Here is a 27,961-nt window from a genome sequence, read left to right on the forward strand (position 1 = left end):
GTAGCTGGCGAGTGTCAGCCGACCCTGCGCCCTAGCTACCCCAGTGCTTTTCTGACTGGAAGAGGCTTGTGGCCCTATGTAGGCCGGATTTCTCCGAGTAGTTTCTTTAAAAACCTGATGTCAGTTTACTCCAGATGACTTGTTATTTTAATACTAAAATGCATGGAAAATCAGAAACCTAGTGTCGAGCGACATGAGGTCCTACACTGATTTACTTAGAGCTAGCTGTTCTTTCATCTGTACAAAATGAGATATTAAGCCTGAAAAGCATGAAATTAATTTTTAAGTGCCCTAAAGATAAGATTTCTTTTTCCTTTGTTAGGGAACTGGCACAGATGAAGATGCCCTGATTGAAATCCTAACAACCAGGACAAGCAGGCAGATGAAGGAAATCTCGCAGGCCTATTATACAGGTAACCTTATTTTCTTCTAGCCTTTACCACTTATCACATGTGTGAGCCAAGTTGGTTCTCCTAGCATCTTGCCTATCATGAGCATCTTATGAGGGCAAGAAGTAGGGAAAGAAAGATGGATCCTACCATGAACTGTGCATGTTCAGGGCAAGTTAGAATGTGATCTACCACATAACAATGGTGTTACTATCTTGTGTTTACAGCACCCTTGATTCAGAGGGCTCTGCCCTCAACGTTCACTTAATTGAATCAGCCATTTTCATCAATATCAGAGTTTTAAATCATCGTGCACTTCTATCATAAGTTAAAAACCACTCAGATTCATGATTTTGGGTGTGGGAAGTTTGGTAAGCCATTTTAGAGCTAATATCTGTTAGTTGTGTACAAATTAGAACGTCCTCACTATGTAATTCAGACCATGCTCAGGGGTGGTATGAACTCATAGGTGACCCTCAGCCACTACACTTCAGGCTCAGACACGAGCTCAGATATTCCCAGGCCTCGTATACCTCTAACCAATTGCCTGTAACTCAGGATCCTCACTGCACACTCAGGCTCAGTAGCTCAGTAGATGACTAACAGAAGTCACGAAAGTACAGTACTCCCAATGACAGTTTTGTTATAAAGGAAGTGACTCGTGGACAGCCAAATGACAACACACGGGGGGTAGGGGAGGGATCAGGGCGTCTGAGAGCTCCAATCTGAAGCTTCTACCCCAATGGTACATTAATGAGCAATCACATGTCACCATGCTCACTTGAATATCAGTAGCCTCTGTTTCTAACAGGTTTTGTCACTGAGATATGATTAATTGAGTCACTATTCATGTGATTGAGCTCATCTCAGCCTGTCTTCAGAGGTTGGTATGACTATGTTACAGGACTCAAAGCTTAACTCTCTAACCTCAGGGCTGGTCTGTCTAATCTTACTGCTTTCTATTCTTGGTCATCTTGTTAGAAAAACTCAGAAGAAGTCTGTGAATAAGAGACTCAAATATCAGACAGAGAGAGATTGGAGTCCAAGGATTTGTCCCAAGAACCAAGGACTAAGTATCAACTCAATTCTGAATTACACAACATCCAAAAAGTTCTCTAAGGACCTCGACAGTGCCATGTTTTCTAAATTTGCATTTCCAGGAGGTCTACTTGTGCTGTGAAAACCCACGGAAATGGGAATCCTGGGCTCCAGATGGGTATAAGAAAGGTTATTTTTAGAAATTCTCATTAAATGATAGATACCTAAATAATAGGTGTTACTGATGTATGAATTAGGGACCAGTCAGAAAACCACAAACAATACAAAACGATACTAGGCATTTTAACAGAAAGAGCTTAATAGAGATAACTGCATCAATAATTTTGGAAAATAGAAAAAGAACAGAAATGGAAGATAGATGGTAATACACCAAATATTTCCAAAATTAAGAACTCAATGGCACAGAAGTTAGGGTTATTTGAAACTGTAAGCTCAGGAGGTGGGAAACTACCTGCCCAGTGCTGGCACACTGGGAACTCTAAGGAAGCACTCAGGATTTCTAAGGAGGAGGATCTTGCTTGTCTGGAGCTGGCACCTCTATCGTTTTGCAAGGAGCTTGCTGCAGAGGCCAAGGCTGCCTCTCAGGGTGGAATATACAGCAAAGACAGGAGGTCACATGCACTTCTTTCCTAGTACGTTCCTAGCTGGGAGTGAGTGGAGAACACTGGGCAGGGAGAGGAAAGAAGTAGATGTGAAAACTGGTTAATAGAAGGCACAGGTGAAGCCAGGCAGTGGTGGCGCATGCCTTTAATCCTAGCACTTGGGAGGCAGAGGCAGGTGGATTTCTGCGTTCAAGGCCAGCCTGGTCTACAGAGTGAATTCCAGGAACAGCCAGAGCTACACAGAGAAACCCTGTCTCGAAAAAACAACAACAACAACAACAACAAAACAAACAAAAGGCACAGGTGGATAGATAATGAGTGTTTTAGAATATTTGATTCAAGTCTTCTGGGACTTGCAAGATAACTTCAGTGGGTAAAGGCACATTCCTTCAAGCCTAGAAATGTGGTTTACATTCTAGGGACCCACGTGGTAGCAAAAGAGGACTGACTCCAAAAGTTGTCCTCAGACCCCAACACATAGGCTATGGCATGCAAAAACAGATGTCCATTGTAATGTGAAATTGTGACCTATACATAAGAGTCTATCAAAGGAGGCCATCAATTTGGCCTTCATAAAAGCAATGAGCCGTCCCATTTATGCAGTGACACAATAGTCTAAATAAACAACTGGGAACTAAGCTTTTCCCAGAATTCTAAGGTTACTGCTGTGTGTGAAAGAATGCCAAATCAGGAATCATGAACTCCTAAATCCTGGTTCAGGCTCCTTCCTATTGCAACACCAACCTCATTCCTTTACCCTGATATGCTTCAAAATGCACAAGGCACTTGTCGGTCATTTGGAATCATTTCTGCCTATTTCCTCTTTGCTATAATTATTGGTACATATTGGTTGCACATCTTAATGAGTTTCATTGACTTGTTTGCATACATGCATGTGTTGGCATGTTTGCATATATGTGTGTGTTAGGCAGGAATCCTGTCCTTCTACTATCTGCATTTTCAATTTTTAATAGTCCAACTTCCTGCAAAATATGTGGTGAAGAAGGAAGCCAGAGGAGACTGCGTGACATGAATATTTAGTCTTATCTAGATAATTCTAAAATTACCAAACACTGTTGACTTGTTTTTAGATTAAAATTCCTTCTCTAAATAGAGTGTAGGGTGGGACAACAATATTAAGACTGGTAGGCATAAATTATCACCATTGAGATAAATAATTTATATCTCTGATGTCTTTTATTTGTCTGAATTTCTTGAAGAATGATAGATTTCATTAAAGAGAGTCATTAAATTGTGCTGAGGATATTTTTGCTGTGCTGCAATCTATCGCTTTCTGTAATTGTCTTCTATTGATTTAAAGATGGTTATCCACGTGGAAAGTTTACATGACGTTATTGAAAGGGCATAGATGGGATTACTATTAACACCTGGTGTCGCCTCCATCCAGATGTGTATTACCAGTAAGGGAATCACTACTCCAAAGGTGCAGAACAGAAAAGTTAAATTGTGGACAGGACAGGAACTGTGCTCAGCGGTAGTGCTCTTGCCTAACATGCACAAGACCCCGGCCTCAATCCCCAACACTACAAACTAGTAAGAATAAATATCAAAGCTGGAGAAGTTGCTCAGAGTTTGAGAGAATTTTCAGCTCTTACAGGGGACCCAGGCTCAGTCCTCAGCACCCACATGGTGGATCAGAAAAATGCAACTTCAGTTCCAGAGAGGCCTGATCCCTCTTCTGACCGCTGTCAGCACCAGGCACGTACAAAGTATATTTACATGCATGCAGGCAAAACACTCACACACATGAAAGAAAACAAATAAATCCTTACAAATAAAAATACTAGTAAAAAGTGATCACAGTTTACCACTTGTCATGCAAAAGGGACTACAACTAGTATATACTAGTGTATACTAGTGTATTTGTATACTAGTATAGCATATAATATATTAGTTTATAGTATAGTATACTAGTATAGAGTATACTAGAATATGTGAACACAAAGCTGGTATTGGCTACTTTTTTATTTCTTTCTTATTTTTTGAGCAATATTAATATAATCTAGAAGTAATTCTTAAGATGATTTCTTAAGATGAAGGTTAGATTCAATAAAACAGAACAATAGCGTGGCTCACACATTATCAATGTTAATTCTCTTATATGCAGAGGTTGACAGATTGACGATTCTATGTCTATAGTATCTCAAAACTTTCAGTGCCTCAGGCCCCACCCTTCACAGTGATGGACAGGGTCAAAGCATTGGGCCTCAACCCACAGAGAGGCAAAGGATAGGACAACGGTGGTTATGGCTTCCCCCTTTAAATAGACTTCCCAGAAAATCACTCACACCTGCCTACAGGTGATCCAGAACTTAATAACTGGGCTGCACCTCGCTTACAGGACACCAGGAAACCAGCTTCTGGCTGTTTGATTTACCTCTGCTGAAGGTTAGGACTCTCCATGTGAAGGAAGAGTAAATGTGGAAACCTAAAGCCTGACCTGGGTATTCCTCAAAGCCATTGTCAGATAAAATGAACCACAATTCCATCCAGAACCACAGTTCTTCCTGTTGTTTGCCTCTCACCACACCCAGAGCAATGCCTCCATCCCACACTAGCAGAGCATCAGGAAGTTAAGCACAAGGGACACACGGTCACTGCCCTCTGCTCTGCGGTGGTCTGTTTTAGTTCCTCACTACTTAATCCCGTTCTTATTTGGTTTCAGTGTATAAGAAGAGCCTCGGTGATGACATTAGCTCTGAAACGTCTGGAGACTTCCGGAAAGCTCTGCTGACTCTGGCAGATGTAAGGTTTGACTGTTTATTCTCTGCTTCCCCTCGCATTCAGGGAGTTCACAGAACCTAGGACCATGAGATTTTCACTTTCTGTGAAATGATTCGTGCGCATGACATTTGCTTTGCCATGATCCATAAAACATTTAACCAAGATCACAGAAGCATATGTGGCGACCTAACCACAAAAAAAAAAAAAAAAAAAAATGTCTTGGTTGGCTCAGATCGGTCTACAGATTACAAGTGCTTCCATTGAGATTCACAGTGTGCAGTTCTGATGCACCGCCCACCTAAGCTCAAAGTTGCTCATTTTCCACCATGCTTGCTCTTTAGAACATACAGAATTCTTCTGGTTTCCAAAGAATATCCATTTGTTTAAGTTAAGTGAGAAGAAGACATAAGACTATCATAAGAACTAGGTAGTAAAGCCAGGAAAATGAATGATCTGTTTCAGGACTTTGTCCCCAATACCTCGGAAGTGATACTATGTGAGCACATGAGGCCACTGCTCACCTTACTTGGAAGGCTTATGATTTCGGTAACCTCAGGAGACCAGGCAGGGAGCTGCATCAGGTAAAGACACTTGCCATTAACTCTGGCAACCAGGGTCCAATTCCTGGAACCCACAGAAAAGTGGAGGGGGTGGGGGGGGAAAAGAGAGAAGAGATTCGCCTCCATAGGGTACTCCTCTGACCTTCACACTTGCACTGTGGTGCTCCCACCAAGCGTATACATACTAATAAATAATATGCATTTTTTTTAAAGATGCTAACTTTGGGGCTGGAGAAGTGGCTCAGCAGTTAAGTGGCTGCTCTTCGGAAAGCAAAGGTCGGAGTCTCACCCTCACATGTTGGCTCACAATCTCTCTTCAGCCATGTGTGTATGGGTATCAGGCACACATACACACATACACACATGCACGAAAAGTACCCACATACATTAAAAAAAAAAAAAACAAGGTGGTAAAGTCAGGATAAGATTTATTCACAGGCTTGAGTAAGAGAGGACATGATTAAAGCCCCATCTCGTTGACTTCTTGCAGCTGATTTACACAGCTCCTGATGTGTGGGGAAATCCCAAGAGGCACAGTATGTCCTCTGAGGCAGCTCTTGAACAGTGAGGCTTTAGGCAGCTTGGAAATGGCATCGTCGTTATAGCTTCAGGTGCTTTAACTGCTGAAAACCTCAGGAGGGTTGAAGCTACAAACCCAAGGCAGCGGCAGACGTGGCCTCCTCGATGTGTGTCCTGCTGCACATCCTCGTGTGTTTGACGTGGGCTCACCCACTGTACGCAGGAAGAATAACACCCCAGGGCTGGTTTTGGATCAAGCAGAACTGGACCCTCCTACTGCCTCATGGTTTTCTGTATCTGAACAACTAACTTTAAGCTTTCAGGAAACCGTGCTCGTACCTGTGACGCTGCACTTTAGGTAGATATTAACCCCGTGAGGTGTTGTGAAGAGTAGGAGAGAATGAGAGGTGCTGGTTGCATAGAAATCAGTACTTTCGGGTTCACTGGAGTGTTCCATGGATTTTAACAGATCTATAAATGGACCTTCCATTAGAGTTTCATGCAGAATAGTTCCACTTCTCCAGGAAGTCTGTCTTCTGCCTATTTATATCACTCTTTTCCTCTCCCTCAGAAACCATCCTTATCAATCTACTTCTAGTTTGCCTCTTGTGTAGTGTTCAGTAGTTGAAGTCACTCACCATGCAGCCCTTTCAGACCCGCTTTCAGCATTGACCCATCTGCTGTTCTGTGTGGTCAGGATACTGTCTTTTGATAGTGACACTTTAGGGTTTTTGTCTGTTTGTCTGCCTGTTTGTTTGTTTGAATGAGTGAGTTTCTTATAGTGAGCAAAAGTAAAGAACTCTCAAAAGTAGCTGCAGAAGGATAAAACAGCTCTATCAAATGGGATGCATCCAGCACAAATCACTGCAGTATCCCAGTTGAAAGAGTAACAAAAGGTAGCAACATCAAACTGGTGACTGCAAAGATCCAGTAGTGGTTCTATGGGGAAAGACAGTTGAACAGAACTTGNCCAGTGGAGCTCTGGAATGAGAGTCATAGGTGAGTACAGTGTGCCTGCCGGCGAGGCTGAGCATAGCGTGCCTGCTGGCGAGGTTTCCAAGTAAAAGAACCATCAGTGAGTAGCAAAGATAAGAGAACATTCTCAAACCAACACTTATACCATCTATCAGAAATGACTGGATGCCCTGCCCAGTTCCGGGTAGGGCAGTATTCTCTCTACAGTGAGCTTCTGCCCTCTCTTTCCCTCCATAGGCATTGTGATATTATGATATTATAATATGATAAACAATTGTCACTGCAGATGGAGATAAGTTTACTTCGTAGCTGTTTTCAAGGACAGCATGTCTTATCACACTTAGCTGCTTGCTGTTTTTCTCCCAGTTACAAAGTCAGGGGGCCAGCCTGACCCAGGACAGGGGCATTTGGAAGACACGTGACATACACATGCCTGAGCCTGAAGTTGGAGGGTCAGTCCTGTTTCCAGAGCCAACTGCTTAGTGATATAAAAAACATATGTCATTTTACCAACATAATGGATATTGCATATGCCTGTGATGTTTCTCTATATTTTTTTTCACAACTAACTGGTCAGCTGGTGCTTTTTTTTTAACTGAATAATATTTTGTTGTATAAACCGTTTTATAAGTTGAAGGGCATCTTGGTTGCTTCAAAGCTTTGTCAGTTATAAATAAAATTCAGTTAAATATTTATTTGCAAGGCTGTGTATGGACATGTGTCCATCTTGCTTAGATAAGTGTCAAAGTGCAGAATTGCTGGATTGCACTGTAAGAATAGACCTAGCAATGTAAGGAGCTGCTGGAAGGTCCCTGTAAGTCCATGTGCCATTTTATATCCCCATGAGCAAAGAATGCAGAGTTCCCGTTGTTTCCACTCTTTCCCAGCATTTAGAGTCGTCAGTGGTTTGGAGTTTAATCCTGTTAACAGATCCTGCCTTGATTTATAGTCCCCAGGGACATGATGAAAACCATCTTTCCATGTTTTCTAGCTGTCTAAACATCTTCTCTGGTGAGATGTCTCCTTAGATCATTTTCTTAAAACTGGGTTGTTTATTATCTTCTTCCTGAGTCTCAAAAGTTCTTTATATTTTTTGCTTATTCGTCTTTTATCAAGCATGTTTTGTAAATACTTTCTGCCTGTGCCTCATCTTCTCATTGTAACACCTTTGAGTTTCCAGAGGAGCTGGAGACTCCAGATTGTGTACCCTGCTACACTGACTGACTATCAATGGCAGAGACAGACTCAGAACCAAGAGAACATGATTTTTCTCTGCTACATAGTCTGTATGGAAAACCTCCCAAGATGAGCTGGTGGACGGAGAACTGAGTCCTTGCAGGGCTGACCTTGCTTTTCTCATCCCTGCTGCTTTAGGGTAGAAGAGATGAAAGCCTCAAAGTGGATGAACATCTGGCCAAAAAGGATGCTCAGGTCAGTAAAAGTCAGGAGAACAGCCCTTTTACACCTACCACCACCCATGGCTCTGCCCTGGCCCTGTCCTCTCCTGACCTGTCTGAGGCAAAGCCTGGAGACAAGTGTCATCCAGCCACTGTAGTGTCAAGCTTTCACCATTCCCTCCTCCGGGTCCTGTATTTGACCTTCAGATTTGATTGGCCTCTAAAATCGAATGAAACTCCCACTCTTCTCATTCCATCCCTTCAAATAGAGAAAGAATTGCATTTCTGTTGACACACAGGGATTTTTCCATTTGTCAACAGATCCTCTATAATGCTGGTGAGAACAAATGGGGCACAGACGAAGACAAATTCACCGAGGTCCTGTGTCTNCGGAGCTTTCCACAGCTGAAACTAAGTATGTGTGATTCAAGTCTTCTTGGCTCTGTGTTGTTTTTGCAAAGGTCTTTGTAGTTTATGTAGAAACATCTTAGGAGACCAAATGGAGAAGTTGGATTTTAACTAGGTAGCACTGACATTCTCTTCTGTTTTGCCCTAAAAACTTAGCAGGCTACCTACCCTGTGCATAGCTCTAGATGAGAACGAGGAAGACAGGGGCAATCCTGCAGAGAGCAGGAGCTGGTTGCCATGCTTCAACCCAAGCTCTCCTTGGCTCGCCACCTTCTGAAAAAGTCAGGCACTGCCCTAGCTTTCCCTGGCATTGATTTGATTGATTGATCTTTGTTGATTGATTCATGCTGTGAACAGTGGCTTCTTTCTGATATGAAGGGTAATGAGGGTGGGGGAAGAACCAGCTCTTCTTCTGAGACCCCTGAGAGAGTCCCACCCAGCCACTCACTCAGGAATCTCCCTGAGCTCTTCTACAAGTACCCAGAGCTCCATTCAGTGGGATTATATTCTGACAGTGGCTGCCAGGTGCCAGTTTAGACAGCAGCTGCAGTGCAGGACCAACCTTATGCTGAGCTGAGAAAGCAGAAGGGTGTTGCTGTGACTTTTAATTTTGAAATCTGCTTCTTTCACTTGGACAGTGATTTTTATGTGTAATGTATTAGTGGTTTTCTCTAGGTCTTTGTTTGAAAACAGAGCAGTAGGGTGACCCCCTGTATAACTTTGCCAATTTTCCATGTTTCAAAGTGTGTTGGATGGCTGGCTCATGTTTTTACTCCTAGCAGAGGCAGGAGGATATCTGCAAGTTCTATGCCAGCTAGGGCTACATGTGTGAGACCCCCATCTCAAAACAAAAGAGCAGCAACTAAAACCTCATTGAAAAAAATGTACTTGGCTTATGAAATCTTATACACATGATGACATAAGTATATTGATCAAGACATATTGATGGCTTCTGTGAAATAGTAGGTGTGAAGTGGGCCCCCGTGCCTTATGAGAAAGACACCCTTTGCACAAGAAAATCCAAACTCTCCTAGACAGGGTTAGTAACATGGCTCATCAGGTCAAGGCATTTGCCACCAAGTCTGACCACCTGAGTTTGGTCCTAGAAACCCACATGGTGGAAAGAGAAAACTACCTTCTATAAGTTGTCTTCTGACCTTTGTACATGCACATGCATGCACACACACACACACACACACACACACACACACACACTATGTAAAATTAATATTAAAAATGTTTTAAGAAAGCTTTCCAGTTACCATTCTGCAGCTGGTAAAGCACTTCTGACCAGCTAGTACCACATTGCTTCCTAGAACTGCTATAATTTTGCAATAGATAAGTTATTTGTCACAGAACATTTTAAGCTCTTTTAACTGCTTCAGGCTGGAGAGAGGGGAAGGGAGATCACTGGAGAAATGGCCTAAGGAGTTCAGTCTTCATTGTGTTCAACTTTTGATGGCTGCTGAGGTTTTGAGCTTGCCCGTTGATCTGCTACATCTTATATTTTAAACTGTGAAATATATTCTAATGTGGCCCTCTGGGATGCTTTAAATATTTTTATGGTGCTATTTTTTAGCATTTGATGAGTACAGAAATATTAGCCAGAAGGACATTGAGGACAGCATTAAAGGAGAATTATCTGGACATTTTGAAGACCTGCTGCTGGCCATAGGTAAGCCCTTGAGTGTTAATAAATGGAACTGTTTGTACTTCTTTGAAGTCCATGTCAAGGTGAGCTAATTATAAGAATCTGGACTAATCCATCTCTGTGCTCCTACAGCCTCCTGCATGGCACAAACAGCTGTCTACACAAATACTGTTAAATAATACATGGAGAAGTTATCTACTTTTAAGTTTGTATTTGGCTTGTCATTGTGTTTAGATTATACTCTCTTTTGAGAGCTGAAATATTACAGTCTACTGGTATTTTTTATTGAACCTTGTTCAAACTGAGTTTTAATCAATTTGGTATTCCACTGTACTTTGTTATCTCTGGAAGATGTCAATGGAGCCAATCAGAACTATAGATCACTTCCTCTTTAGTTGAGTGATTGATCAGGTGGGATTCGGGCTGAATCCATCCCCATATAGACACATAAATTAGTTAGTGGTCAGCAATGCTGTTGTACAGACAATGAAGGCTCACAGTTTGCTCTTCCAGGCACTAAGACAGTGCTTCAAAAGGAAGATGAGATCAAAGCATGAGGCACAACTCAAAGTCAGGATTCTTGACCTCTTTAGTGAAGAGTCAAAAAAACGCATGCATGTGTCTCTGTCTTTGCCTGTCTCTCTGTCTCTCTCATACACATTCACAGAGAGGTGGGGATCCAGTCTAGTTCTATGGAGGGACACTGGAGAATTGACTTCAGAATTCCATTGGGGAATGCCTAGACAGTGAACACCTTTTCACCTCACCAGTGGGAAGTCTTTTCCAATACCCACTGTCGTAATTCATGCTACCTGCACTAAGATCACCTCGGGTGATCCCTCAGGTTAATTTCCTCTTCCTGGTACCAGAGAGTCATTCCCCAGATGCTAATTCCCATCTCTGAAAAGTGACTCCTAATTATGGTGCCTTTACTTTTATGTTTAAGCAAATTCTTTATGCTGGGCACTGTGTTCAACCCTTCACACATGTCAACTCATCTAAACCTTTGACAATCCTTCAAAGCAGGTGTAGTAGTAATTTTGGCTAAACCGCTCTGTGCTCCTGGCAGATCACACTCCCAGTCACCCGCCAGATTCCTCTGTGTAACTGAGCTGTGGCTGTCCTGGACTTGATTTGCAAATGAAAGATACACACACACACAAGCTTCCATCCTGTAATCCTGACCTAACACCCTCTAATTTTATATTTTATCTTTGTTGCCCTATGTAGTCAGGTTTCTATTCCTGCACAAACATCATAACCAAGAAGCAAGTTGGGGAGTAAAGGGTTTATTCAGCTTATACTTCCACATTGTTGTTCATCACTAAAGGAAGTCAGGACTGGAACTCAAACAAGTTAGGAAGCAGGAGCTGATGCAGAGGCAATGGAGGGATGTTACTTACTGGCTTGCTTCCCCTGGCTTGTTCTGCTTGCTTTCTTATAGAACTCAGGACTACCAGCCTAGAGATGGCACTACCCACAATGGGCTAGGCCCTCCCACCCCTTGATCACTACTTGAGAAAATGCCTTACAGCTGTATCTTATGGAGGCATTTCCTCAAGGGAGGCTCCTTTCTCTGTTATAACTCCAGCTTGTGTCAAGTTGACACACAAAACCAACCAGTTCATCCTAATACCTTCTGAGCAAGCCACCTAGTCTTTGATGCCCAAGATACTTCTGGGCAGCCCTTCTGGGAGCTGCATTCCTTCGTACCTACATTTTGGATGATTTTCCTTTTGTAGCTCTAAATCTGACCTGTCTGCCTCAGAATCCTGGTGATTCTCCTTGCCCTCCTTCCAGTTCCTAGCCAGCACAAATCCAAGGGTAATGCCTCAGTCTACCTACCCAGCCATTGGCCATTGACTCTTTATTGATCAATCAAAAACCAATTGGGGACAAGGACCTTCAGCGTTTAAACACCCAGACTCCCAATTTTGGTTCAAAGCATTAGAACCAATCCCCAACAAGCAGGTTCATCCCCCTGGTGACATGGTAAACCTGGGGCTCAGGTGGATTAAGTGACTTCCTTGGACCAAGGGCATCTGAGTTTGTGAGATAAGTTGATAAAGGTGTATGGTCTTAATTTTAATGCTTGCTCAAGATCAGGAGCAAATCAGAGATTAGGAATCTATAGCAACTTACAGTTTGGTCAAGACAATAAAGATGGTAGGAAAATAGGCAATTGTGAACTGTTGGTAATGGTTATAATTGAGATGGTTCCTCCTCCAGTTTCCCTTCCTATGTTGTATGCAAAAGTAAGTTCCTTACTACTGAGTTACTCTACTGCTTCCCTTATTTTCAGATACAAAGAACAAACCTTATACCTGGGAACATAAAGAAAAGGTAGGGTAAAGGAAAGGAAGGTGCTGGGCAGTAGTGGCACACGCCTTTAATCCTAGCACTTTGGAGGCAGAGGCAGGCGAATTTCTGAGTTTGAGATCAGCCTGGTCTACAGAGTGAGTTCCAGGACAGCCAGGGCTATACAGCGAAACCCTGTCTCAAAAAACTAACTAACTAGCTAACTAACTAACTAACTAACTAAGGAAGGACCATGATTAGAAGGAGTGTGTATATCTAGTTGTGGGAAGACAGAGGAGAAGCTTAAGAAGATTTAAAAAGAGAAAGGAAAAGACTCATGATGGTTTTGTCCAAATCTTAAGAGTTAATGTTTGTTAAAGAAAGTTTAGTAGTAGCAGTAGGAGTGGTTGGTTTCTTGTCAGACATCTTCATTTCTTAAGTTTTCCTTAAGTCATTATAGTTACTTTCCTGTTGCTGTGAGAAAAAAAAATATACCATCACCAGGTAACTTGGAGATGGGCTTATGCTTCTACCGTCCACATTGGAAAGAACATCATGGCAGCAGGCTTGCAGGTGTGGCAGCAGGAACAGGAATGTGACAGCTTACATCTTGAACTACAGCCAGGAAGCAGAGAGACCGAACTAGATGTAGCTCAGGGATTTCAACTCTCCAAGCTCGCCCACAGTGACATACTTTCTGTACCAAAGCCACACCCCCTAAACCTTCCCAAACAGTGCCACCAGCTGGGAACCAAGTGTTCAAATGTCAGAGTCTGTGTAGGACATTTCTCACTTAAACACCACATACATACGGCAAGTCTTTGCCTTGCTGTATGTAAGTGTGTAAGCCACTAGAGGGGAAATCAAGGCTTTTTCCAAGACCCCAAACCCATTATTACATTCATCTGCTCACCTATGGCCAGACTTCTGCCTCAATCAGATGCAAGAACACTAAAACAACTGTGCTGCATGAATAAGTGTGTCCTCTATACACTTTACTCTTCCTGTCTGTTTCACTTTAGCTCAAAGAAAACTAATTTATTTATGTTTTTGTGAGTTTCCTATTTCTGGTTTTTGTTTTGTTTTGTTTTGTTTTTGCCTTTTGATGACAAAGATTTGGAAGACTATAATATATTTTTAAATGGATAAACTCAAGTTTTAGATAGTTGTTCCAATATAGTTAATACCACTAACCTATACATCCTAACCCAGTCATTTTAAAGGAAAATCTATCTGTGCAGAGGTTTGGTTTTAAGATGAGGTTTCATGCCTTTTTTATGTCGTGAGCTATTTGTAACCACATCTCCATGCTCATTAGTAGCCCAGCCTATTCATTGGTAGCCAAAGATGTTGAAACCGAGTTGTGGTACACCCCAGGGAATTATCAGCATAAAATGAGGTACACGACGTATCAGAGATGTGGAGATGACTCAGACATGTGGGAGCATCTTTGGCACATAATTTTATTTTCCCCATGGCTGAAGGTAATTACTGTTTTGAATTTCTGTGTAAATGTGACATCACAGGGCTTTGTAATCCAGGATTAGCAGCTTTTCGCTCTTTGTGAGTAAAATTCAGGAGTGAGATAGATTCCGTTTCTATTCAGTGAAACTAATCACTATTTTTTTTTTAACAATAAACAGTTCATTGTGCGAGGAACACTCCAGCTTTTTTGGCAGAAAGACTTCATCATGCTTTGAAGGTTGGTCTGGAACTTTCATATTGTACTCATAGACAGCATCCCTCACAGAGAATAAAAATACTGTTTAAAATTGATGGGATGTTATATTTCTTTTCTACTTCAGTGAGTTTCTTCATGAAGCTAGTTTTTATACTAATTTGCCTCAAAGTATGGTAATAAATGCACCAGCCAGGGTAGAGGGAGCTGATAAAGTGTTGGCTACATAATTTCCCTCACTTCATCTGTGTAGGAAGTAGAACTTGTGGGGTGCCGGACCTCAAACAGCCCCTGAGATGCATGGCCTCTCAAGCAGCCTTATTGCACAGGAACCCAGCCTGGTCAGCAACATGTGTGCTCTTTTTAATGACATGTGTTCTCTTCAGGTCTTCATCCCTACACCCGAGCTTAGCTCTAAGAAAGCACTTCCTCGATTCTTTAATGGGCATTTCCTGTGGCTGCAAACGTTATGTCCAACTGAATACTTTATTTCCCTCACCTCAGGCCACCACCAGTCCTGGCTCCTGTGTTCAGGGACCTCACAGGTTGTGCTGACCAGAACTGGCCTTGCTCAGCTTTGGACACTGAATTCTGCCTCCTTGGCCTTGTTCCTTCGGTCTCAGCCACCTCCACCTTCTTGCTGTTCCCAGGTTATTACTGCTGTCCCCACCTGGCAACTTTGTGTTTGTTGCCCTCATTTACCCAGTCAACTGGCTCTCTCTCCATCACTCTGCATTCTTCTGCCCTGTGTTTTCTCCTCATTCTTATTAATATTCATTAAAATAATCAGATAGTTTGCTATCTCTGTCTAGTAGAAAATAAACCTCACGGGGACAGAATCTATTCACTGCTGTATGCATGGCACAGAAAATAATGTCAGGTACACAGTACACGTTCAACTGGTATAAGTTGGAAACATCACTAAACAGACCCAGCATTCACTTAACAGCTACCTTGAAAGTTTTCGCTCTCTTTCCCCATTGTTCCAATGGTACATCATCACTTTGACCATCTACCCACAAACACCTCACACATGCTCTCTCCATATGTGAACATTACTTCTGCTGAGGCCACGACCATCCTCTATTGCTGCAGACATGTCCGTGTGGGTTGCAGAGACTTTCCTCTTACCCCTCTGTCCTCGTTCTGTTTCTCTCCTGGAATCTGTGCTTCATATTGCAAACGGACAGTCTATGAAAGCAACCACGAATAAAATGTGATCTCAGCATTCTTAGTTTAAAATGTTGTGACAGTGCTCAACTTTGGGATACAGTTGGAGTTTCATTTCATGGTCAGCGAAGTCTAGATTTTCCAGATGCATCATTTGCTGTTGTTCATTATTTATACATCCTAAACTTTCACATACTTCATACACAGACACACAGAAACACAGACACACAGACACACACAGACACAGACACACACATACACAGAGAGAGAGAGAGAGAGAGAGAATCCTTTACTAGAGCATTCTTTGCTTTCTATGCAAGCCCATCCCCTTCCCTAGTGCATCTATTTCCTGTGTCTTGATGCCTCTGCCTCAGTTTCCCCAGTGCCTCACCATCCCAGCATACCCCTAGCTGATGATTTAGGCTTCACTGCAAATGTCACTTTCTTAAGCAGGCCTTTCTAATCTTTAGTCTTCCCCAGGTTCTGTTAAAACTCACCTCTATAGAACCTGGTATCTCCTATCTGTCAGACTAATTTTAAATAACTTTTTATTTAATGATTTTTATCCTTTCATTGATCACTTGGTACATGTTTTGATCATATTCACCCACACATCCAGTTCCTCCCAGATCCACTCCCCTACTCCCCTTCCCTTTCCACCACCCAACTCTCTCTCTCTCTCTCTCTCTCTCTCTCTCTCTCTCTCTCTCTCTCTCTAAGGTCAATTTAAGCTGCCCAAATATTTTTGTACCTGTGGCCTTTCACTGGCATATGGGTAACTAATCGGGGGCTGGACTTCTAGAGGAAACTGACTCTTCCTGTCCCAGCAGCTAACAAATGCCAGTAGCTCCAAAGTTCCTCCGTGCTAGGGTTTGGTGTCAGACTCATTTTCAATGGCCTGTTTTGTAACCTGTATCTGCTATAGAACTACAAGCTCATTAGGGATACTTCCTCTTCATAGCATGGTGAAGGCTCATTACAGGGGCGCAACACATATTACTTTAATAAATGAATGGTAGAGTTTGGTGCTAAATGAATGAAGAGGAGTTGCTGTGGTTGGATATTCTGTTCACGGCCCTCTTATCTCTTACAACTGAATGAATATCTGCGTGTCATTGAGTAACTGGTGAGGTCTCATGGTCCTTTCTTCCCAGGGTGCTGGAACAGATGAATTCACTCTCAACAGAATAATGGTTTCCAGATCAGAGATTGACCTTTTGGACATCAGACATGAGTTCAAGAAGCACTATGGCTACTCTCTATACTCAGCCATCCAAGTGAGTCTCCTGTGGAAACAGCAAGGCATGGTTCCCCTTCTCTACTCACAAACTTTCTGTCATGAGCCTTTAGAACACAGATAGGCTGACTCACATTTCTCTCTCCTTGTTATTGTGCTTTCTGAGTTTAAAATAGTTCTAACAAAACATCCCTTAAAGGTGGGAGCTGGGGACTGAAGAGATGACTCTGTGGTGCCTAAGGACCTGGATTTGGTCCCTAGCGTCCACATAGCAGCTCACAACCATCTCTAACTCTAATTCCAGAGAATCTGACAGCTTTTTCTGGCATCTGTGGGTACCGCATGGACATGGTGCACAAATATGTATAGGCAGAACATGCATTCATATGAAATTAGAAAGAAATACATCTTTAAAAAAATTGTTAAAAATGGTAACTGTTTTCCAGTTCTTAAATACTAAGAATGTAATAGTAAGCCATCTTTTAAAAGGTTTATTGGGCATACAATTTTCTTTTGGGAAAAAAAACAGCACATGTAAGTTGATTGTCTATTGTTTGTGCTGCAGAAATAATTTTAAACAATTATTTCAGCATTGTGGCAAAGTAAGAAGTAAGGAAGGAAAAAATAAGGAAAGAAAATTACATGTTTCACATTTTCCTTTAGTGACACCAGCATGTAGATCAGTAGTAAGCATTTACCTGGCATGTGCAAGGCTATGAGATTAATCTCCACCACAGCAATTATAAAATAATAATAATGATAATAATAATAATAATAGAAGGAGGAGGAGGAAGAGGAGGAAGCCCTGTTTTGTACACTATAGATGATGGGTTCTGTATCTTCAGTTCTTATCTTTACAGTATGAAAAAGGCTTCTCATTTTTCGTGACTGTATTATTATTCCATTTTTATTTCAATAACACTAACAGATATTTACAGTCCCTAGCTATTCAAAATAGTGCTACAGTGTGCATACCTGTATTCATGAGGTGCAACTGTTGGGGGTGATGGGTAAATGGCTGAGATAGATAAAACATATTTTTAAATTTTTGGAAAGATGGCCACTTGGCTCTCCTTCCTGTGTTTTCCTCAGAACCTCAAAGTTATCTCTACTCATAGACAACTCTTTTGCATTTTTATAGTCCAACAGGTGCATGTTAGGACTGAATGTATTTCACATTTTTAAGTGCCATTTTTATTTCCTTTTTTTCTGTGCTTTCTGTTTCTGTGTTTTGGATCCATTCTTCTTTTGGATTTCTATTGCTTTCTGTTAACGTCTAAGGTCTCTTTGTACATTAGGCAGATTAGCTTTTTTTTTTTAATCTCATTATAAATATTTTCTTGTTACTTTTTGCCTCCACTTTCCCAAGCAAAACTTTTATTTGCTATGTAACTGAATTTATCAATCCTTGTAGTTTCTTGTTTTTTTTTTTAATGTCCTGTTGTTTCTGCCATTCTGCTAAGAATATTTCTAAAATGTCTGATACTCCTTCCTTTCTGCTTAACAGCGAACCCATGGTCACTGTTCCCAAGTCTCAGAAAAAAAAAATATATATATATATAATTATTAAGAAAGTAAAACTGATAAAATTGATAGAATTGTTCAGAAAAAGTCTTCTATACCATAAAAATTCTGGTTCAATGTCCTAACTGAAACAGAACTATTCCAGCTAGCTAATAAATGCTAAGGAACTAGCCCAGGTCTCCCTCGTAGTATTCTGTGGGTTCTGTTTTATTGTTTTGTTTTGCCTTCTTTTGTTTTCCCTTAACCCTTAGATGTCACACAAAGGTCCCTGTTAATTTAGAGAATTCATCCAGTCTGGTTCCCTGAATCAGTCTGGGCACTGAGGTTGAGTGAACTACCCAGCCATCCTAGTCACCCAGTGTAGAGTCTGGCTCCACAAGAGCCCCACAGGCTGCATGACTTATTTACCTCAGAGTTCTTAGGTGCTTTACAAGCTTTCTCAGGAAAATCAGCTTTGAGGCCCAGGCTGGTGCCTTCTGAGAACCTGTGCCCAGAAGAATTAGGACAAAGAGGATAGCAGCTCGGAGGGAAGCGTTGAGAGTCTCAAGCTGAAAGCACACACCCCAGGCCAGCTGTGGGACCACTGTATACTGTACAGATCCGGATTCTTGGCAGCTCTACTCCAGCACCTAGCCCTGGTACCAGAGGAATTGATGCTGAGCCTTGGCAACTGGGAATGTCTGGCCTAGGCCATGTTCCTGTGCCACACTGAGTAGCTGGGGTCTTTCCTTCTACCCACAGTGTAGACCTACCCACACTAGACACCTTTAATCAGCACACACATTGGCCTGGGGGATCGCTAACTGTCTTAGAAGTGTTCCAGCCTCAGAGACCACGGATGATTTATTTTTTGTTTTAAAGGAATGAATACATGTATTCACTTCAGACAGTCAGCTAGATTTGCTCACCAAATTCCTTTGGGCTTTTAAAAAACCAGAGTTTTTGTTTTCTGCTAAACTTTGACTGAGAAAGCTGCATGGGTCAGTCAAAATCATAACTGATCCAAAAGAGCAACAGGCTCTACTTAGGGCTTAGCATGGATTTTGTCAGTTCTATATAAATTGATCCTGATGCATTACAATAGTTTCAGTCATCATAGGAAGATGCAATAACATTAACCACATTGTACTTGCCGAGGCAGAAAAGCAGACTCATACATTTTATAACAATTGTCAGTAACAAGGTTGACACACCAGGAGGGCTTCTGGTTCACCCTCAGCAAACCAGAAAATTAGATTAAGTTGTGGCGCTCTGTCCCCACCCCCCAACCCAGCATGATGGAGACTTACTGTAGTAAGAGACACTTAAAACTATTTGTAGCTTGATAAAGAGAAAAATCCACCACTGAAGAGTCTGGTTTGAGAAGTGAAATAATACAGATTCTGTCCCTTCTCCCGCCTCCATGTGTTGTCAGGTAATCTCATTCATGATTTCCTGGCTGGCCAGGGGGATATTTTAAAGATGGTTGTCCTTGAAACTCGGGAGTCAGAACATGGAAACGCTGCATACATTCCGCTCTTGGTCTCTGTCATCCTCTGCTTTCCTCTATTATTCAGACATCTAACTTCTGTTCAGTCCTCTCATGGATGATAACTGGTGAGGTGAAGGAAAGGGGTAGTGTAAGTAAAAAAAAAAAAAAAAGAAGAAATCCTCCTTCCTCACAAGATGATCCAGGTGTAGTGACACGTGCTTATAACATCCATAGTCCGGGAGTGGCTGAAGCAGGAGGATCTTTAGTTTGAGACCAGCCTGTATTGTATAGTTGAGACTCTGTCTAAAAAAATACATTAATGGAAATTTAGATGAGAACAAATGTTTTGTTAACTTCCCTAGTCAGTAATAGAAAGCGTGATATAAGGGCAATAGAGTAACTACTCTGAGAATCTGAGTAATCTTATAGTCTAGAACACAGAAGGCTCCAGATGAAGGCCTAAAGAAAGGCATTGACATAGATGGCAATTGGATCAGCATCATCTAGCCAAGTCCTAAATGTGAGTATGGGAGACAGGAATATAGGAACTGACAAAAAAGACATTTGAGGGTTGGAAAGGAACGTTTTTTAGAGCAATGGGTCCTGAGTCTGCCTATCAGGTCAACAACAAGAACTAGGCACCTCCTCTGGAATTCTGCTGGTCAGCAGGGTCCTAAGATGCATCTTAGAAAGAGAATCATGGTAAGAGGCTGGAGGAAAATGAACCTAAAGTCAATTGCTTAACTAGAAAAGCTACTTCAGGGAATACTCAAGTATAACATAGTGAAATGAATTCACCCAGAGTCCCACAGTTGGGAGTTAGTGCTGTATTCATCTAAGCACAGATATTTACTAAGGGACTGCTGTGTCAGACTCAGAGCTAACGATGTGAAGAGGAATAAGGTTTTTGCTCCTATGACATTACAAATATGTATTAAAAATCACTACTTTCATGTGAGGGAAAGAGACATGGTACTAAAATATAATATAACAGGAGGACTTGACTGACAAGAAAGGCTTCTATGGGAAAAGATAATTTTAATCTGGAAAGTTCAGTAGGCATTAGCAAGGAGATGGTTGTGCCTGTATGTATGGAGCTAGCCAAGCATTCTAAAGAAAGAACGCGGGATAGATGAATTTGTAAAGATCTTGGGACAGAAGAAACTGTAAATACAGGGTAAAGAGGCCAGGACATGCAGGACTTCTCTGGTACCATTGAAATAGTCCTGTCTTTAGCACAGGAATTGTGGAGTCAATAGAATGGTAGACAAAAGGATGTCTCAGTCATTTAAAACAATTCTGGTGACTGTGAAGAGTGACTTAAGAAGGGATTAAGAGAGACATGGGGTGATGAGTGTGTGTGTGTGTGTGTGTGTGTGTGTGTGTGTGTGTGTGTGTGGCGGGGTGGGGGGTTGACACAGACAAACTGGAGTAGGTCTGACTTGGATGGGAGACCACGACACAGCTTATCTGGAAGCTCAATAGAGAGGGACCTAGGATTTGGTAAGAGAATCGAGAAAAAAGTGTGAAGGATGACACCCAGGATTCTATCTTAGGAAAGAGCAAGAAGTGCTATTTTCTACAAGACGGTCAGAGAAGAGGGTGTTGTCCTTGGGGAAGTGTGAGGAAATTCCTGGTCTTTCATGTCTTGAGTTTGAGATATGCTAGGAGGCAGTACTTGAAGAGGTCAGCACAATGGCTGCTAGTGTGGGTCCACTGTAAGTCAGTGTCCCAGGTGCCTTCTGTTGCTGGCTGATGAAAACAACATCAGGAATCAGGCATGGTGGCACATGCCTTTAATTCCTGCATCAAAAGCAGAGGCAAGCAGATCTCTATGAGTATGAAGCAAGCCTCATCTACGTAGTAAGTTCTAGGCCACCGAGAGCTACACACTGAGACTCTTGCTTTCTAAAATAAGTAAGCAAATGAATAAACAACTCACTAACTAACTCACTTAAGGGATAAAGAGTTCACCTTTGGCTTATAGTTCAAGAGGGAAAGAATCCATAATAGCATAGAAGGGCCTGGCTACAGGCAGTTGGAGCATGGGAGCAGGTGCAAGAAGCTGGCTGAACAGAGTCATCTGCACTCAGAAAACACATGGGCCCATGGCTAGAAAAAAACCTTAACTAAACCAATAGCCTACCACCCTGTTGTGGATTGCCTTATTTTTTGATGCTAATTCTAGTTCCCTAAGAAGGGCTGCCCCCAACAATCACCACACTCAGGTGATTTCATGTGAACCTTCTCCCCATTTTAACTGGTCAAATAAAGTCTAGAGCCTGCGATTGGGCAGTGGAAGGGAAAGGGGAAGGTGGAAGTGTTAGAGAAGGAGAGAGAGGAAGGAGGAAAAGAGAGACGATGGAGGGAAGGAGAGAGGGGAAGATTGAAGAAGAGGAGGTGGAAGATGGAGCAGAATCACGTGGGCTGGAGGAGCCGCAAGTAGCAAGGGGTCTCCTAGCTGGGGAATAGAGTAGTGTAGTGATAGATCTGCCCAATCTAGATGTGCAGCTTATAAATATTATAACTGAGTTGTGTGTTCTTTGCTCAGGCATATTGGGGTTGGAGATTTACCAATACAAATATGGCTGGTATTAAATATTAAGGCTGTCTGGTGTTTCCCATTTATGAGGATTTAGGTGGGCAAGAGGGAGGGCGAAACCGTGGAGTGGTCATTGGCAGTAGTGGTTGTAGCAGACCACTGGGGCCATCTGTCTGTGGAACCAGAACTGTAGCTCCAGGCGTTCTCAGGAAGGACAGGTTGCAGGGCTTAGCAAGCCAGCCTCAGGAACCAGGGTGAGATGTGGAACAGGCAGGATGGAAGTGGAGCCCGTTGGGGCAGAGCTAAGTATGCCACCCAAGCTTGAGATATCCAAGACCAGGAATTTCCTCACACTTCCCCACGGACAACACCCTCTTCTCTGACCCTCTTGTAGAAAATGGCTCTTCTTGCTCTTTCCCAAGATAGAATCCTGGGTGATAAAATCTCGGAGCTAAGTCATGAGGGGCTGTGGCACCGGGCAAGGAGACCAGGCAAAGGGAAGCTTGTAGAAAGAGTGCCACAGGTATGCACTAATCCCTCAGCTGACATGATTGTTTCTCAAAGCACCTTTCTCTGCTGGCTGGGGGAGGGGGAAGGGGTGGGAGTACTACAGCTCCTCTAAGAACTGGAAATGACTCAGTCTTTGTAGCTTGGCTTGTCTGAGAGGCACTGTTGGTTTTTATTGCTTCCTCTGGCAAGGAAGGGTCTAGTGAATTTGGTCAGTTTCAGGGACTTCCTGGAACTATTTTAAGTTGTTTACTTCCCTGCTTAGGGAGCTTCCTGCAGGATGGAATGTTTGAATCTCCCAGGAGACTGACACAGTAGGAGTGAGGGGTGAAATCACCTGAGTGTGGCTCTCTGATTTGAGGGTTCCTTTCTTAGCTTCTGTAATTGTTACATGAAGATTAGCAGAGTTCATACTCTGCTGCATATATGTTTTATAAGGGTTACAATAGTTAAACTTTTCATTTAAGCATTTTATATTGAAAATTCAGGGTTTCACACATGCTAAACACACTATAGGCCATTGAGTGACACCTCCAGTTGCCACATGGTGTTTACATTGTAAATAGAAGTGTCAGTTAACGTTATTTCTTATTAAGCTACAGATATTAGAGTTTCTGTTAGCAGCTAATATGGAATATCATGTCATTGCTGAAATCTTTCCAGTTGCACTACTCCAGCAGGATTTGAACATTATGAACTGCAGAGAACATGCTAGGCTGGGGCACAGCTGTCCTCAAGAATGAAAGAAAGATGGCACAGCAGGTGTGCTGTACTGAAGGATGCAGCTCAAACGTTGTCTTATACCCAAGTGACTCCCCTAGCCCTGTAGGGTCTGATCCTCCTGTAATCCCCTCCTTATTTATGCTGTGTTTAATCTTCCCTGTCCTTTGCAGTCAGATACTTCTGGAGACTANAGAACTGTGCTCTTGAAGATCTGTGGAGAAGATGATTGAAGANGATGGCTCCGATTGGCTGCCTGCCCTGATGGTGGACCACCTCAAAATCTCNGCTCACTGCTTTCATACAGCACTCTAAAGTTCAAGCAAATGCAAGACAGAACCTGTCTGCCTGATAGGCATTGGCATCNTTCAGTGCAACGGCAAAAATGAACTTCATTTTATTTTAGACCATCTCATTCACGATAAGGGAAATTCAATCTAGAATTAAAGACCTACTAATGATTTTCTGTTTGGCTTAGGAAGTTGGAATCTGTGTAGNTCAAAACCATTAAACATAAATCAGGATACTAAAGATGGCTGCCTTTGCTAAATGTAATTTGTGTATTTGTTTTCAGTATCTACTAATACTGTATGTTGCCTGGTGCCAACAAATATTTCAAAATACATTTGTTGTAAATGCTCTGGGTGCTTCTGTTACTTGATTAGTGTGGTCTTAAAAAGCTAGTCATGAAATGCCATGGTGCTGCTCACCTACAAGCCCAACACTTAGGAGGTGGAGACCGAAGGATCAATAGTTTGAGCCATCCTTGTGTAGGTGCAGGAGATATAAACAAGTCCATTAACAGTTTATTGTGGTTGAGGCTTGGACTCAGAGAAGGAGAATGGTGTCTGGTGAATTTGTGTTAGGGAAATGAGGTAGTGCTGTTCTTATTGATGTTCAGCAGGTGCTAGAATCTGGCAGAGAAAAAAAAACCAACAGAAGGATTGCTGGCAGGTACTTCCACTATTCCACAGGATTTCTGTCTGCCAGGAAGAGCCACTTCTGTATCTCTCCTTCCTCTGGCGGATGAGGCATTAGGCTGATTGTTAACATGTACCCATGGTGCAAGCTAACCCCCAGACTTCCCCAGTTCGTTCCAGGCTGCTCAGTTCAGAGGGTTCCCTTTCCCACCCGCAACTACTGTTTTTCTGCCTAACCCATAAAAGGTTTTCCTGCTCCTGCTCCTCCTGCTCCTGCTCCTGCTCCTGCTCCTGCTCCTGCTCCTGCTCCTGCTCCTGCTCCTGCTCCTGCTCCTCCTGCTCCTGCTCCTCCTGCTGCTCCTGCTGCTGCTCCTGCTCCTCCTGCTCCTGCTCCTCCTGCTGCTCCTGCTGCTGCTCCTCCTGCTGCTCCTCCTGCTCCTCCTGCTCCTGCTCCTCCCACTCCTGCTTCTGCTCCTCCTCCTGCTCCTGCTCCTCCTGCTCCTGCTCCTCCTGCTCCTGCTCCTCCTGCTCCTCCTGCTCCTCCTGCTGCTCCTGCTGCTGCACCTCCTGTTCCTCCTGCTCCTGCTCCTCCTGCTCCTCCTGCTCCTCCTGCTCCTCCTGCTCCTCCTGCTCCTCCTGCCCCTGCCCCTGCCCCTGCCCTTTCTCCTGCTCCTGCTCCTGCTCCTCCTGCCCCTGCCCCTGCCCTTTCTCCTGCTCCTGCTCCTCCTGCTCCTCCTACTCCTGCTCCTGCTCCTCCTGCTCCTGCTCCTACTCCTGCTCCTGCTCCCTCTCCTCTCTCCATTCCCAAGAGCAGTAGCCCTGGCCTTTGACAGTCTGCCCTTCTCCTCTCTGCCCCAGAGACTATTGCCCCAGAGACCATGGCTATTTTGGAAGTTTCCAAAGGCTCTGGATATTCTCTCTCTCATATCTACAAAAGTATATTTTAAAAAATCTATAAAAACTTTCCACCCATGGATCAGTCAGTTTGTCAGCTCTCTGTGCCTTTGCTTACATGCCCCCACCCCCACCCCAGATTTCAGCACACAATCAAGAAACCACTGAGATGATCACTCCACGAATGGGGAGGTTTTTATTAACACTAAAAGAGAGAGAACAGTCAGAAGCACCTGTAAGAGTCCAGAGCAGAGAGAATAAGAGGAAGGACTGACCATGGCCAGAGCTAGAGAAGTGGGCATGGAAAAATAGTGTGGGTTACAAAGAGCACAAGTAGCCTAGGGGAAGGAGTCTGTGAACTGAAGCAGCCTGGCTGTTCAGAGCAGAGGAGGAGGTTTGAAGGGCCAAGACGCTGGTGTGAGCTTTGAAATGCATAACAGGTACAAGTGAATAGGGACCAAAAGGAGCCTCAAGGCAAATGTGGGCTTTTGATATGTAACCAGAGGTATAAGCCAAGGGAAGTGGCCCTTTCTGACAGGCTCCTGAGGAATGCTTGGCCCTTACACCCACAATAAAGAGACACAAGATCACCTGCCTCTGCACTTTACCTAACTGCTAGTGCAGTTAGAGCTCCCCTTCCCACCTTTTCAAGCATAGATGCTTCTGGCCTTTGAGAAGGGCAAACAGAGAGGGCACCAGAATATTGCAATTCCCCTTTTCATGGTGGCACTCCCTTCCCCCTAACATCCCCCTACCCCCCTCCAGGGGGTTACCAGCAGATGCCAGCTTTGGGGACAGACAAAAAACAACATACCTTAGCCTCCCTGTCACCGAGGCTAACACTCTCCCTGATAGATAACCAACATTTTTCCAGTGCAGATGGCTCCTGTCCTTGAAGGGAACAAGGACTAAACATCCTTGAAATGATAAGAGGCCTGCGCTTGGACCAAGACACAAGGGCAATTAAGTGTTCCCAGACAGCTGTGACCACTTTGTAAAAATATACTAGCTCCTGATAGCACCATATAGTTACTTCCCAGGTCAGAGCTACACGGTTCTGCCCTGCTGTCTGAACAAATGTTACCAGGTTTGAAGGATGGTTTTTCCCTTGTCACCTCCTCAGTCATGTAACCCCAAAGTTTGGGGATTCCCGGCATATATATGTATGTATACACACACACACACACACACACACACACCAAGCCCCTGGTTTGGCCATTGCATCCCTAACCTGTACAGTGGGAAAGTCTTTCTATCCGGGTCTGACTTATAAAATAAAGACTCCCTTTGTTTTTACATTGGACTTGCAATTCCTGGCGTTCTCCGGGGGTTCCCAAGAACTGGGCATAACAACAAGATTGTTTTATAATGAAATGAAATATTTAAAAGTGTGTTCATGGGTATGGAGAGATGGTTTAGCAGTTAAGGGTGCTTCTTGCTCATCCAGTGAACCTGAACTAAAGTCCTAGCACCCATATTAGGTGGCCCATCAATCTGGGTTCCCAAGCCAAATGCAGGGTGGTAGAACACTGCCTATACCCCCAGACAGCTCCGAGAGAGCACAGCAGGAATAGGACTGCTCCCTACCCAAATCAGGAGTTGGGCCTACTCAACTCCATAGAGACAAAGGCCACTTCATAATAATGCCAGTTAAACTTCTAGAGAACTGGCTTCTGAGAAATTATGTGAAGGGCAGTCTGCTAATCTTGCTGATAAGATTGGAAGGTTCCACCCTTCTGCAACACTTCCTCCCTTGTCCTTCCTGCCCTCTTCCCCCTCAAGCTATATAACCTGGCCCCTCTATTTCAATAGACAAGCTGTCCTCTGAAATAGTGTCCCTGGTGGTTTATACCCACCATACTCACTGCTGCCTGAGACCCTGTTCCTGAACGCCTCCAAATCCTGAGACTGCCAGTGCACAAAAGCTGATGGGGGCAAGAGACCTACATCTGGTGCCCGAACAGGAACACTCCAGGATGTGTGGAAGAGAGTGAGTACCCTCCCTATCCCCCTCCCCTCAGCGGCTTCCGCATCTTGCTTCGCCATCCTACCTTGAGGATCTGCTTCCTTCCTCCTCTGCTTTGATTTGACCCACCTTGAAGTACCAATTTTGAAGTGAAAACTATCATTGTTTGACTGGGTCTACCCACGCTCACCCCTGAATTGACTGAAGGCTCTTAGTCCTCTGGTCGGACCCTGACAACCCTTCGGGGGCAGCAAAAATCACCCCTCTAAAGCTCTGAAAGCTGGTGATGCAACAACCAGTTAAAAGTCTTTAGGATAGTGGGCAGTTTTCTTAAATGTGTGGGTAGGCTAACACCCCAGTTTCAGTGGAATCCCCTGGAACTCTTGCAGTTTGGAGAATGTCCTCATTTGACTGAGCACTTCCATTCTTTTCTGTCTTGGGAAATTCTGCTTCTCACCAGAAGGAATCCCTTCTGTAACATCTTCACAGGAGCACAGCAGGTTTGCCCAACCTCTAGGGAATTTTGATCAAGTATGCCTTTGTGTCCATCAGGCCTGGGATCACATAACCTCCCCTCCCCCAACTTCCACATCCCAAAATGGAGATTTCTTGCTTCTCTTCCTCCAGCAAAACCCCAAGGAACCCTTCTCTGACTTTGCTCTTCAAACAAAAAAATGAGCCTAGGACACAAAATTCCTGATCCCTGTGGCTAGAGAAACCATCGTTAAA

General features: G+C 43.3%; 1 protein-coding gene across 4 annotated transcripts in view; it reads left to right on the top strand.

Moving 5' to 3' along the window:
* Positions 1-24,093, top strand: part of Anxa3 (annexin A3) — a 50,625-nt gene extending 26,532 nt beyond the window's left edge. For all 4 annotated transcript variants that reach the window (XM_029477952.1, XM_021162528.2, XM_021162527.2 and 1 more), the window contains exons 6-13: positions 323-413; positions 4,737-4,816; positions 8,224-8,280; positions 8,568-8,661; positions 10,234-10,329; positions 14,247-14,305; positions 16,606-16,728; positions 23,626-24,093. In XM_029477952.1, coding sequence (XP_029333812.1) covers positions 323-413; positions 4,737-4,816; positions 8,224-8,280; positions 8,568-8,661; positions 10,234-10,329; positions 14,247-14,305; positions 16,606-16,728; positions 23,626-23,685 — 660 coding nt within the window. In that variant the 3' untranslated portion in view covers positions 23,686-24,093. The remainder of the gene's footprint in view (positions 1-322; positions 414-4,736; positions 4,817-8,223; positions 8,281-8,567; positions 8,662-10,233; positions 10,330-14,246; positions 14,306-16,605; positions 16,729-23,625) is intronic.
* Positions 24,094-27,961: the final 3,868 nt, after the last annotated feature.

The sequence above is a fragment of the Mus caroli genome, chromosome 5 (genome assembly GCF_900094665.2).
Source record: "Mus caroli chromosome 5, CAROLI_EIJ_v1.1, whole genome shotgun sequence".
Lineage (NCBI taxonomy): Eukaryota > Metazoa > Chordata > Mammalia > Rodentia > Muridae > Mus > Mus caroli.